At 41.9% G+C, this 11,561-nt stretch overlaps 1 protein-coding gene and 1 long non-coding RNA gene across 3 annotated transcripts; both read left to right on the top strand.

The window, feature by feature from the left end:
• Window positions 1-198: 198 nt before the first annotated feature.
• On the top strand, window positions 199-4,188 carry LOC139640714 (inverted formin-2-like; the record flags this gene model as incomplete). The annotated part of the gene is made up of 9 exons (XM_071514903.1): window positions 199-269; window positions 615-722; window positions 861-931; window positions 1,275-1,398; window positions 2,112-2,276; window positions 2,477-2,579; window positions 3,260-3,421; window positions 3,930-4,136; window positions 4,184-4,188. Coding segments are annotated over 9 exons (1,016 nt in total), but the record flags the coding sequence as incomplete, so codon positions are not given.
• A 74-nt stretch (window positions 4,189-4,262) lies between these two features.
• On the top strand, window positions 4,263-7,330 carry LOC139640713 (uncharacterized). 2 transcript variants are annotated; one of them, XR_011694934.1, is made up of 3 exons: window positions 4,263-4,457; window positions 5,425-5,481; window positions 7,023-7,330. It is a non-coding gene; the product is annotated as an uncharacterized lncRNA (long non-coding RNA). The 2 variants fall into 2 exon arrangements; XR_011694935.1 differs by having other exon boundaries at window positions 5,422-5,481.
• Window positions 7,331-11,561: the final 4,231 nt, after the last annotated feature.

The following is an 11,561-nucleotide window of genomic DNA, read 5'->3' as shown; positions in this document are numbered from 1 at the left end:
GTTGCCATTAGGTTGTTAGTTTCAGAACTTTGTTAAGTAATACCAATGCGGTGTCTATGCTAAACTTAATTTGGGTATTATTTTGTTTTGAGACGTTGATGTCTAGTTTGATGAATCATGTTAATGTGTGTGTTTCATTTGATGATCTGGTTAGACAATTAAGTTCTATTCTATTCTATTCTATTCTATTTTATTCAGGTCTGAGGGAGAGCACTCGGCTGCCCAGCTTCTGTAAACTCATATTGGATGTTGGAAACTTTCTCAACTATGTAAGGATCTGCACTTTCAGCAAGGAAACAAGAAACATAATAAACTCAGACATTTAAATAATTTGTCAGGTACTTTCATATGGGACAGGTCATTCATTCATTCATCCATTCATTCATTCATTTATTAATTGCATTGATCTTTCTAAACAGTTTGTTAGAAAGACCAAGTGACCTCTCTAATCTCTCTAGTCTAATCTGAGCTAGTCTAATATCTAATCTAATCTAATCTAACCTGATTTGAGTTAACCATATACAGAATATTCTAATCTAGTCAAATCGGATCTGATCTGATCTGATCTGATCTGATCTGATCTGATCTGATCTGATCTGATCTGTCTCTCCCAGGGAAGTCATACAGGGAACGCTGAGGGTTTTAAGATCAGCACTCTGTTGAAACTGACAGAGACCAAGGCCAACAAATCCAGAATCACCCTCCTCCACCACATTGTAGAGGTAACCGAACATTACAGAATGTAAAAACATACTGTATTGTACCAGAATGAGTACAGTGTTGTACATCTGTACAGTGGAAAAACCATCCAGACCGGGACTGAACTAAATTAGCGCTGCTGTTGATTGTCTGATCTACAGGAAGTGGAGCAGCACCACCCCGACCTGCTGAACCTGCCAGATGATTTGGAGATCTGTGAAAAAGCTGCTGGGTAAACAGATTGATGGTTAAACTCTCTATGACTGCTGGGAGTTGTGATGTAGATTAATAAGGGATTATTCTGTTTTTCCCAGGATTTTACAGCTCCCATTTATTTCTAATGCAGGATTAACTCTACTTCATGTTCCTGTTCATGTCCCTGATAAAAGTTATATCGTAATCAATCACTGCCTGAGTGTTGCTATCAATACTCTTGTGTTCTCGTAGAAGAATAGGTAATTGATAATAATGTGACACTGTATCATAGTCACATGTAACCTGATGTGTTGCTACGTCCAAATATACAGATCAGCTGTCAGATGGCCAGAAGCTGAATATTTGTGTTTGTGTTTCAGAGTGAACCTGGAGTCCATCCAGTCTGAAGCCAACTCTCTCATCAAACGACTGAAAAACTCTGAGAAGAAGGTGGCAGCCTCCTCTGCTGAGGACCTGAAGGAGCAATACCTGTCTGCTATCCAGGTAGGACACAGGTTAGCGCTTCACTGACGCTGCGTTCAGGTTACAGTGGAAGAACAGGAGAAAACCGTGTTTGGTGGGGCCACATCTCAGGTCGTCAGTCTGTTCCAGCAACTGGGAGCAAAATGACCAAAAGCAGCTTCACCAGATTTTGAATTTGTCCTTGGACCAGCAGGTAGAATGGTGCCAGATGACGTCCGGTGGTTTATGTCCTCTATGCATCTGATTAGTGAGGTGACAGGATCCAGATTACTGGGGGACAAAGAGATGTAAAGTTGTGTATCATCTGCGTAACTGTGATAACAACATATATGATGCTGCTGAATGACAGATCCAAGATGGAGCATGTACAGACTGAATAACGGTCCAAGAACTGACCCTTGTGGGACTCCACACACCATGTTTACTTCTTCAGGCTGAAGAAATTAATTGAACTTAAACTTGAAGTGATAGAAATGACGTGTTTGGGTGTAACGGCAAGTCTGAAGGAGCGGTTAATATTCTCATGATGGATTCTGTAAGATGTTACAGCCAACAAGCACACTGGTTCTGAGAATCAGAATCTATTCCACATTAGTATTTATTGGGAACAGAGGAGGTCAGGTTGTTTTTGGAGTCTGTCTGTGGTCCGTCAGCTCCACACTGCAGATGAGAAGCTGGTAAACCTCTGCCCTTGGGTTGCCAGGTCCTGACTCCCTATCCCCCTCTGTGTGCAGGACAGCCTGGGGGCCTGCGGGACGCTGGAGGAGCTGCTGTCCTCCATCCAGGACAGGAAGGAGCAGCTGGCTGTTTATCTGTGTGAGGAGAGCAGCAGCTTCAACCTGCAGGAGCTCTTCAGCACCGTCAGAACCTTCAGAGGAGCCTTCCTCAAAGCCATCAAGGTCAGCAGCCAATCAGAGAGCAGGGTGGTCAGCAGCCAATCAGAGCGTATCATGGTCAACATTAGATAGTGAGATTGTTAACAGCCAATCAGACCATTATTATTATTATTATTTTTATTATTATTATTATTATTATTACTATTATTGTTGTTGTTGTTGTTGTTGTTGTTGTTGTTATATTGTTGTACCTCCTGCTTCAGGACAACCAGACGCGGAGGGAGCAGGCAGTGCGGGCGGAGAAGAGGAGGAAGCAGCAAGAGGAAGAGGAGAGCAAACGACAGAAAGGAGAAAATGGAAAGATCAGTGAGTGGAGAATCTGAGAGATGATGTCATCGTTTTGGAAGAAAAACAGACCCAGCTCAGTTCTGTCTCTCTGTCTCTCTCTCTGTCTCTCTCTCTCTCTCCCCCTCTCTCTCTCCCTCTCTCTGTCTCTCTCTCCATCTCTCTCTCTCTGTCTACCTGTCTCTCCCTGTCTCTCTTTCTCTCTCTCTCCCTCTCCCTCTCAATTCAGTTCAATTCAAAGGGGCTTTATTGTCATGGGAAACATACGTTTACATTGCCAAAGCAAGTGTGAAATAAAAACAAAAATGTACATACAATTAAAGATCTACTAGAATAAAGAAATGTGTAAACAGAGCTGTGTAACATTGCAACATTGCAATCAAATATATACATAAGTAGGTAAAATTAACTTAAAAATACAAACAGAAGAATTGTGCTTTTGCTGTTAAAAAAATATATACAGTAAATATATACAGTATATATACAGATAAGTAAAGATAACTTAAAATAAAAATGGAAAAATGTGGATATTGCAGTTAAAAAATATAAATACAAATAAGTGAGAACTGTGTAAACACTGCAACAAATTATGTGCTCTCTCTTTCTCTCTCTCTCTCTCTCTTTCTCTCTCTCTCTCTCTCTAACTCTCTCTCTCTCTCTCTCTCCCTCTCTCTCTCTCCCTCTCTCTCTCTCTCTCTCAGTCAGGAGGAGTGTGGCTGTCCAGGAGGAAGGCTGTATCATCGACAACCTGCTGTCTGAGATCAGGAAGGGTTTCAACCTGAGGAAGACGAAGCTGCACGGCGACAGAAGAAGAGACAGCAGTCTGCCCCCTGCTGACAGGAGCAGGGACAGCAGCCAGCTGGGTCAGGATGATTTAGAATACTACTACTGTTATTACTACTGCTACTATTACTACTACTACTACTGCTACTGCTACTGCTACTGCTACTACTACTACTGTTATTACTACTGCTACTACTGCTACTACTACTACTACTACTGTTATTACTACTGCTACTACTGCTACTACTACTACTATTACTACTGCTACTGCTACTGCTACTACTACTACTACTACTACTGTTATTACTACTGCTACTACTGCTACTACTACTACTACTACTGTTATTACTACTGCTACTACTACTACTACTGCTACTGCCACTACTACTACTACTGTTATTACTATTGCTAACACTACTACTGCTAATGCTACTGCTACTACAGTTGTCGCAGGAGTAGTATTATTGATCGTAGCAGGAGTAGCTTTTGGAGTAGTAGCAGGTATTTTATTGGTTGTAGTAGTAGTACTAGCAGCAGTAATAGTATTATTATTATTGTTGATGTCGTTGTTGTTGTTGTTGTTTCCAGATCAACATGGAAAGCTGGAGAGGTCGTTGGCTGTAGAGCAACCGCAGACTGTCTCTTCACAGCAGGAACAACCTGCAGAACCTGCAGAGCCTCCAAAACCTGCAGAACCTGCAGAACTTCCAAAACCTGCAGAAGCTCCAGTGGCAGGAGACGCTCCAGCTCTCCCCACTGAAACGTCACCCAAGTCGGGGTCAGCGGAGACCGTCAGCCCCTCAGAGCCCCACACCCCCAGCCCCCTCGCCCCCTCCGCCCAGGCTGACCCCGCCCACAGCGCAGACCCGGATTCTGGGCTGGACTCCTCTCCTGACTCCCAGACCAGAGAGAGAAGTCCTGCAGGAGAGGAGGAAGAGTCCGCCAAACCAGAGGAACCAGGAGATGCAGAAGATTTAAAAGACAGACAGCAACCGAATGGGAACAAAGAGCCGGAGGAGATCAAACCATCAGAACCGACCAGAACCGAACCTGCTGACGAACCAGATTCTGATCCAAACAAAACAAGGAGGAAGAACTCCAAGATCAGTTTGCCAGGTAATTTCTGTCCAGGAGCAAACTACTGTATGGAAGTACTGTGAATAAAATGATAGAGTTTACTTGCAGTGGATGAATGGAAGAGGAGTTGTTTGAATGTCTTAGTTGTGTTGGCAGGTTTAATGTCTTTCATGCTGAAACCCACTGAGGTTCACTGCTCTCTGATCCTCAGCTGCAGCTTCATGAAACTCTGATCTGAACCCAAATGATCATTTTGACTTTTGATTCAGTCTGTTGATTTCTGTTCACTGTTTTTAAAGGAGTTCACAGGTTTTAAAGGAGTAGTTCACCCCAAAATGAAAATTCAGTCATTATCTACTCTCCCCCATGTCAGTAGAAACTCCACTGAAGTTCGTTGGACCTCCAAACACAAACAGACACCAAACAGCTCGCTCAGCAGAATCCAAGTGTTTTGTGGCCAGACGATTGCACCGTTGGTCCAGAAGTCCAGTATCTACCTCTTTATCTCCTAGATTTTCCTCACTGAAGATGCTCTGGCCGCTCTGCAGGAAGACTCTGCTTGATGCTGTAGTGTGTCTGTCGGTGTGATATAAAACAAGGCATTGTCAGAGAGGAAAATCTAGGAGATAATGAGGTGAATATTAGACCACTGTGTAGCCACAGTGTTTGGCTACAAAACACTTAGATTCTGCCGCATGAGCTTTTTGAAGAAACTTGATGGACATTTTCTGGAGCTGTAGAAAGATTAACTTCAATACTTTGGCAGAAGGTTGAGATGGAGATTTGGGGGCGATCTAGATCTGTTTGGTGGTCCTACCAACTTTAATATTGTGGGAGGGGGTAGATAATGACTGAATTGCCATTTTGAGGTGAGCTGTTCCTTTAAACCTGTAAAACACAGTTATGGTCTGAACACCCAGCTAAGGTTGGGACTGATTATATTTGAATACTGAAGGATTCCTGATGTTTGAACAGCCGTCTCTCTCTCTCTGATCTCCACCAGCAGATATTCACAGTGGAGAAAAACACTCTAAACATAAAAAAGGCTGCGTGTCTCAGTGAGGTGGGTCCAGCTGTCAGAGGATCCTCAAATATCCTCCCTAACCCACCACTTTCTGTCCATCTCACTTCCTGTCCATCACACTTCCTGTCTGTCTCACTTCCTGTCCGTCTTGTAAATTAGTTCCTGGTTGTTTAAACAGTCGAGTGACTCAGGAAATCAGATGTATAAATAATGACTTGATTGTTATATTGAGGAGTTTTCTCTGCTGCAGTCAGATCATCTGGTGTAATGAATCACTTTGCTTCCTCTCATGGTGTGTTCACATTTCGGGCTACAAGAGAAAACTGCTGCACCAACACCGTGAAGTTTAGTCCTTGGTTCATGTGGTCGACCACTAATATCACACTGTCACAGCTTTGTTTTTGTCTCTTTTTTATTTTATTTGGCAAATACTCATTCTTAGAATTCATCAGAGTGACCAAGTTATCTTTGCTCAAGTCCCAAGTCAGTCTCCAAGTCAAGTCCAAGTCATTAAAGTCAAGTCCCAAGTCTAAACGTAGATTACCAAGTCAAGTCCAAGTCATTGATGTCGAGTCTCAAGTCTAAATGTAGAACATCAAGTCAGAACAAATCAAGAGTCCAGTATCAATTTAATATCTTAAAGAAAACTAAATATCTAGGACTTTTCAATGCAATATGGTTTTAATAGGATAAAAACTTGGTAAGAGCATCATGAGTTTGATTTCTAGAATCAGTTTCAACTTCAATAAATTCAATCATTCCATACAAATTCAGAAAACAGAATTTAAATTCAGTCGTCTGCTGGAACAAATCTCATCACTTTCAATCTAAGTCATTTACACAAACACAAGATCTCAAGTCAAGACTTTAGAAACCTTTTCAAGTCATCAGAGTACAAGTCAGAGTCAAGTCCCAAGTCACCAGAACCCAAGTCAGGTCCAGTCTCAAGTCTTCTCTTCATGCAGCAATTCAAACTGGGACTGGGTTCGCTCTTCACCGCATCATCAGGGTGAAAACAGCTGAAGCAGCTGAACTTCAGTTTGTAGCTGCTGCAGTTTTCCCTCTGTCTGGAGTTTGGAGCTTCTGTTGAAGATGAAAGACTTCCCGTTGCTTTGTAGCCTGAAATCTGAACCTTCACCATCATGTCAGATCCTGCACCAAGGTCCCTCTCCGTCTCCTGATGATGACATCACTGCTGCCACGGGAGTTTTAATTTGTCTTTAACACACAGCTTCACTAAAACACCTCCACCTCCATGTTGTATACACGTGTCTTTTCTCTGCTCTCCTGGTGAAATCAAAGCGGGTTTAAAAAAAATTGTCACTCTGTTCAACTTTCTGCACATTTTCTTGTTCTACAAAATTAGCTCAAAGTTTATTTATTTTGGATTTTTCTGCTTTTGCCAGTGAGTAAAGGCAGTGAATACTTCTACAAACAAGATTTGGGGGAATTTTGTCCTTTTACATATAATTCTTGAATTTTCACTTAGAATAAGAAAACAACAGAAAAGTGAGCGGGTGAAGATATTTCTACCGCTGTGCCGCCAGCTGCTGATTCCCTCTGATGTGTTTTCTCTCCAGGAGAACAGAAGACGACAAGGAACCAGACAGACTGAGGAGAACCTGACACACTGCCAGCAAAACACACCGTCCAGCAAATATACTGTCCAAGAAATATACTGTCCAGGAAATATACTGTCCAGGAAATATACCGTCCAGGAAATATACTGTCCAGGAAATATACCGTCCAGGAAATATACTGTCCAGGAAATATACCGTCCAGGAAATATACCGTCCAGGAAATATACCGTCCAGCAAATATACCGTCCAGGAAATATACCGTCCAGGAAATATACCGTCCAGCAAATATACTGTCCAGCAAATATACCGTCCAGCAAATATACTGTCCAGGAAATATACCGTCCAAGAAATATACTGTGCAGGAAATATACTGTCCAGCAAATATACTGTCCAGGAAATATACTGTGCAGGAAATATACTGTCCAGCAAATATACTGTCCAGGAAATATACTGTCCAAGAAATATACTGTGCAGGAAATATACTGTGCAGGAAATATACTGTCCAGCAAATATACTGTTCAGGAAATATACTGTCCAAGAAATATACTGTGCAGGAAATATACTGTGCAGGAAATATACTGTCCAGCAAATATACTGTCCAGGAAATATACTGTGCAGGAAATATACTGTGCAGGAAATATACCGTCCAGGAAATATACTGTTCAGGAAATATACTGTCCAGCAAATATACTGTCCAGGAAATATACCGTCCAGGAAATATACTGTGCAGGAAATATACTGTGCAGGAAATATACTGTCCAGGAAATATACTGTGCAGGAAATATTAAGGGGACTGTTCAGAAATAAAACTGTCCAAGAAATATTCTGTACAGGGAAAAAACTATACTGTCCAGGAAAATAATATACTGTCCAGGAAATATATTGTTCCGGAAATATTCAGTAGACTGTGAACAGTGAAATGACTTGTTTGGCTTCCCAACGTCTCTGTGAAGAGTTTTCTTCTTACAAACTGATTTACAGCACAAAGTGAAACCAAACCAAGGTTCTGTTTAAAGGATTCACCTGACAGGGAGAGAGCAGACAGAGTGAGAGCAGAGTGAGAGCAGAGTGAAAGCAGAGTGAGAGCAGACAGAGAGAGAGCAGACAGGGTGAGAGCAGACAGAGAGAGAGCAGAGTGAGAGCAGACAGAGTGAGAGCAGAGTGTTACAGAGAGAGAGGTGTGATGCGTTTCACAGATACTGAATTGATAAATAAATAAAGACTGGGATCAGACTTTTCATATAAAAAAAATTGCTACTATTGCCGCAACTTTCAAGAGAGAAATTGAATATTTTGTGTGTGAAAGCGTTGCTGTGACGTTTACAGATGGTTCAGCTGTTACTGCCGATCTGTTTCTGATGTTAGACTGAAAGACTGTAAAAGTTTTGATACAACGGGCAATTTTTTGGGCAACGCTCCCAGCAACAGGCAACAACACCTCTGGATCAGAAATCTACTCACGTTTCCTGGCAACAAGCTGTTCCCAGTGATTTAAAGCAACAACGCCAAGGGGCAACTTATTGGGCAATGTTGCCCGAAAAGTTGCCCTGTGTACCTGCAACAGACTGAGTGTCTGATCAGTTACTGCTGAAGAAAATAAACTGAATTCACTGACTCTGTGTGTGTGTGTGTGTGTGTGTGTGTGTGTGTGTGTGTGTGTGTGTGTGTGTGTGTGTGTGTGTGTGTGTGTGTGTGTGTGTGTGTGTGTGTGTGTGTGGGAGAGAGAGAGAATGTGAAAGAATGGGAGAGTGGGTGAACGACAGGAGGTGAGGAAGAGGAGGAATGAGTGACAGCTGTGTTTCTGCTGCCTTCAGGGACTGCTGGTAAACTCCAGCCTCCCAGTTCAAGTTGTTCATATGACTCGTTCAAATGTTCAGAAATCTGATTTATAAACGGAGCCTGAGACAAAAGAAGCAGAACGAAGAGGAGAAAATACTCATAATGGATATTAAAAGACATTTATTGAGATTTATTGTAGATTTTTAACTAAAAGTAAAAAAAAGAGAAGATAGAAGCAACACTATTATTCTTAGAAAGTCAATTGATAATACATAATAATAAAATCGATCACTTTCACAAAATTCACACTTTCCTGTTGTTATATCCCATCACTGTATGATGTTTCCCAGTCTTTCTTTATTCATTATTATATCGATCCTGATGTTTCCCCGTCGCACCTCGTGTCCAGCAGCTCTCATATTTCCTACAGCACCTGAAGGCATCATCCCGTTTGTCTGTCGGTCTGCAGCTGACCAGAGACCGGCTGACCGCGTCTTTACCGGGACTTTGACCTCCAGCTCGGCCGCGGTTTGCGTCTCCTCCTCCGGTCTTCTGTCGCTTCTCTCCCGGGGAAACAGAGCCTCCATGTCCGCGGATCAGGCCGGCGGGCCGGGCGGCGGCTCCGGGTCCGGCGGCGGGCCGCGGCGCGCCCGGGCTCCGGGGAACCGGGTCACCGTGGTGCTGGGCGCCCAGTGGGGGGACGAGGGGAAGGGCAAGGTGGTGGATCTGCTGGCGACCGAGGCTGACATCATCTGCAGGTGTCAGGTAGGAAAACTACAGAAATACTACAGAAATACTACAGAAATACTACAATACTGCAGGAAACTACAGAAACATACTGTAGGTTACTGCAGACTAATACTACAACTACTAGCCTACAGAAAAATAGAGAATAATACTACATCTCCTGGAAAAGAGGTCTACCAGAAATATTTAGTGTCGTTAACTAAAACTCACTATAATATTCCTATAATATTCCCATAGTGACTCACAGTGTCTGTGGTAATGAACGGTGAGTTTAACTTAAATGTTTTTAATCTCATACAGTATTTCTATGGGATGTTCTGTGTTGTAATAGTTTCTCTACACACAGTTTTTGAAATAAAACTTAGATTTTCAGGTTCAGTAGTAAATGAATGACTTTCTGCAGTGAAACAGTGAAACTCATTCATGTTCCTGTCTGCAGTCCAGCAGCAGCTCAGTCTGTAGAAGCTTGATATGAAGAAGCTTTCTTTCTTCTTTCTGTTGCCTTTAGTGTTGTGTTGTGTAATTATAGAAAATATGAATTCATATTATTTTAAAGCAGCTCAGCTGTTCCACATGAAGCCTTGTTTCAGAGCTCAGGAGCTTCTGAGGTTTTGCATCATGTGACCAACAGACTGATGACACAACAACACATCAGTGTGTCGGCCGACCTTTGACCCCGACAGACCCTCTGTCTCCTTTAACTGGATCAAATGAAGATCTGCTGATAGGCAGTTAGATTCCTTCTAGCTTCATCTTTACATTTTCAGAACCAGCGACCTTTGACCTCCAGTCAGTTAAATCAGCAAAACCACCAATCTGAATAGAAATCAATGAAAACACTGTCCAACAACTTCCATCATTTTGATCTGACTCACTGTGATGAAGATAATAACTAATAACTAATATACTGTAATAGATAGATACTTTTATTAATCCCGGAGGAAATTTAGGCAGTCAGATGCTTAAATACGGCACACAATTAAAATCACACAATAAAAATTTAACAATAAACACAATAAAGATTGACCTGTATAAAGTAACTGCGCTGTACATCAACATAAGATACTAAAAACTTTAAACTACTTAAAACTACAAGGTCCTGAACATATGGAGATTGGTCATGCAGTAGATAATAAATAATTCCACAATGCTAAAAAAGATTGTGCAATGACAGTAAATAAAGTGACTTAAAGTGACTTAGTGAGCAGGGCTAAAAAAAACAGTGAAATAAAGCAAAAAGCACAGAGCAGAGACAACTCATATAGAGAAAATATCAGTTGAAAACTAAATTCAGTTCTTTAGTTAAAAAGCTGAGTTGATTCTGATTTGATTTGGTTTATTTGGTTTGATTTCAAGCTGCAGATCATTTCTCTAAACTGATGTTTTGTATTTTTTTATTCCTGCAGTTTAACTTTACTGCAGCAGGAAAGTTCAGCTGAGACCAAGAACGTGTTTCTCCAGGCAGAGCCGCCAAGAAATGAGGATCAGAAAAGTGACAGAACGACAAAGACAACAGAGTAGAAACTCAGAATAGAGTCAGAATCACAGAATCATGTTTCTACTCATCAGTAGAAACTCAAAGTCTGAGACTCCACAGAGCAGCAGGGTCACATGATGTTTCTAACTTCAGTTTCACAAGCTCTCCATCCAAATTATATTACTGTCACTTTGTAATGACATTTTTAGTATTGATCACATGGTATCCTGGCTGTATTGATCCTGAACCTCAGATCACATATCGAGTCGTATCGGATCAGCAGATCGTCCGTCAAACTGGGATTGAAACCTTTATTAGTAAAGACAGTAAAGTTCCTTCAGTATCAGTCGACTTCCAGGACTTTCCCTGAAACTGAGCTGTAAACTTCATTTACATTTTGTTCTCTTCACCAGACAGAACTGCACACACACACACACACACACACACACACACACACACACACACACACACACACACACACACTCACACACACACACACACACACACACACACACACAGATGGGGGGGAGGGCACA

This window comes from Centroberyx affinis, unplaced genomic scaffold (genome assembly GCF_046629955.1).
Source record: "Centroberyx affinis isolate AG114_WGS23_722 - 3 ecotype Tasmania unplaced genomic scaffold, CSIRO-AGI_Caff_v1 ptg010296l_1, whole genome shotgun sequence".
NCBI classification, from domain to species: domain Eukaryota; kingdom Metazoa; phylum Chordata; class Actinopteri; order Beryciformes; family Berycidae; genus Centroberyx; species Centroberyx affinis.
The sequence above is the reverse complement of the archived record's forward strand: the minus strand, read 5'-3'. Positions and strand labels throughout refer to the sequence as shown.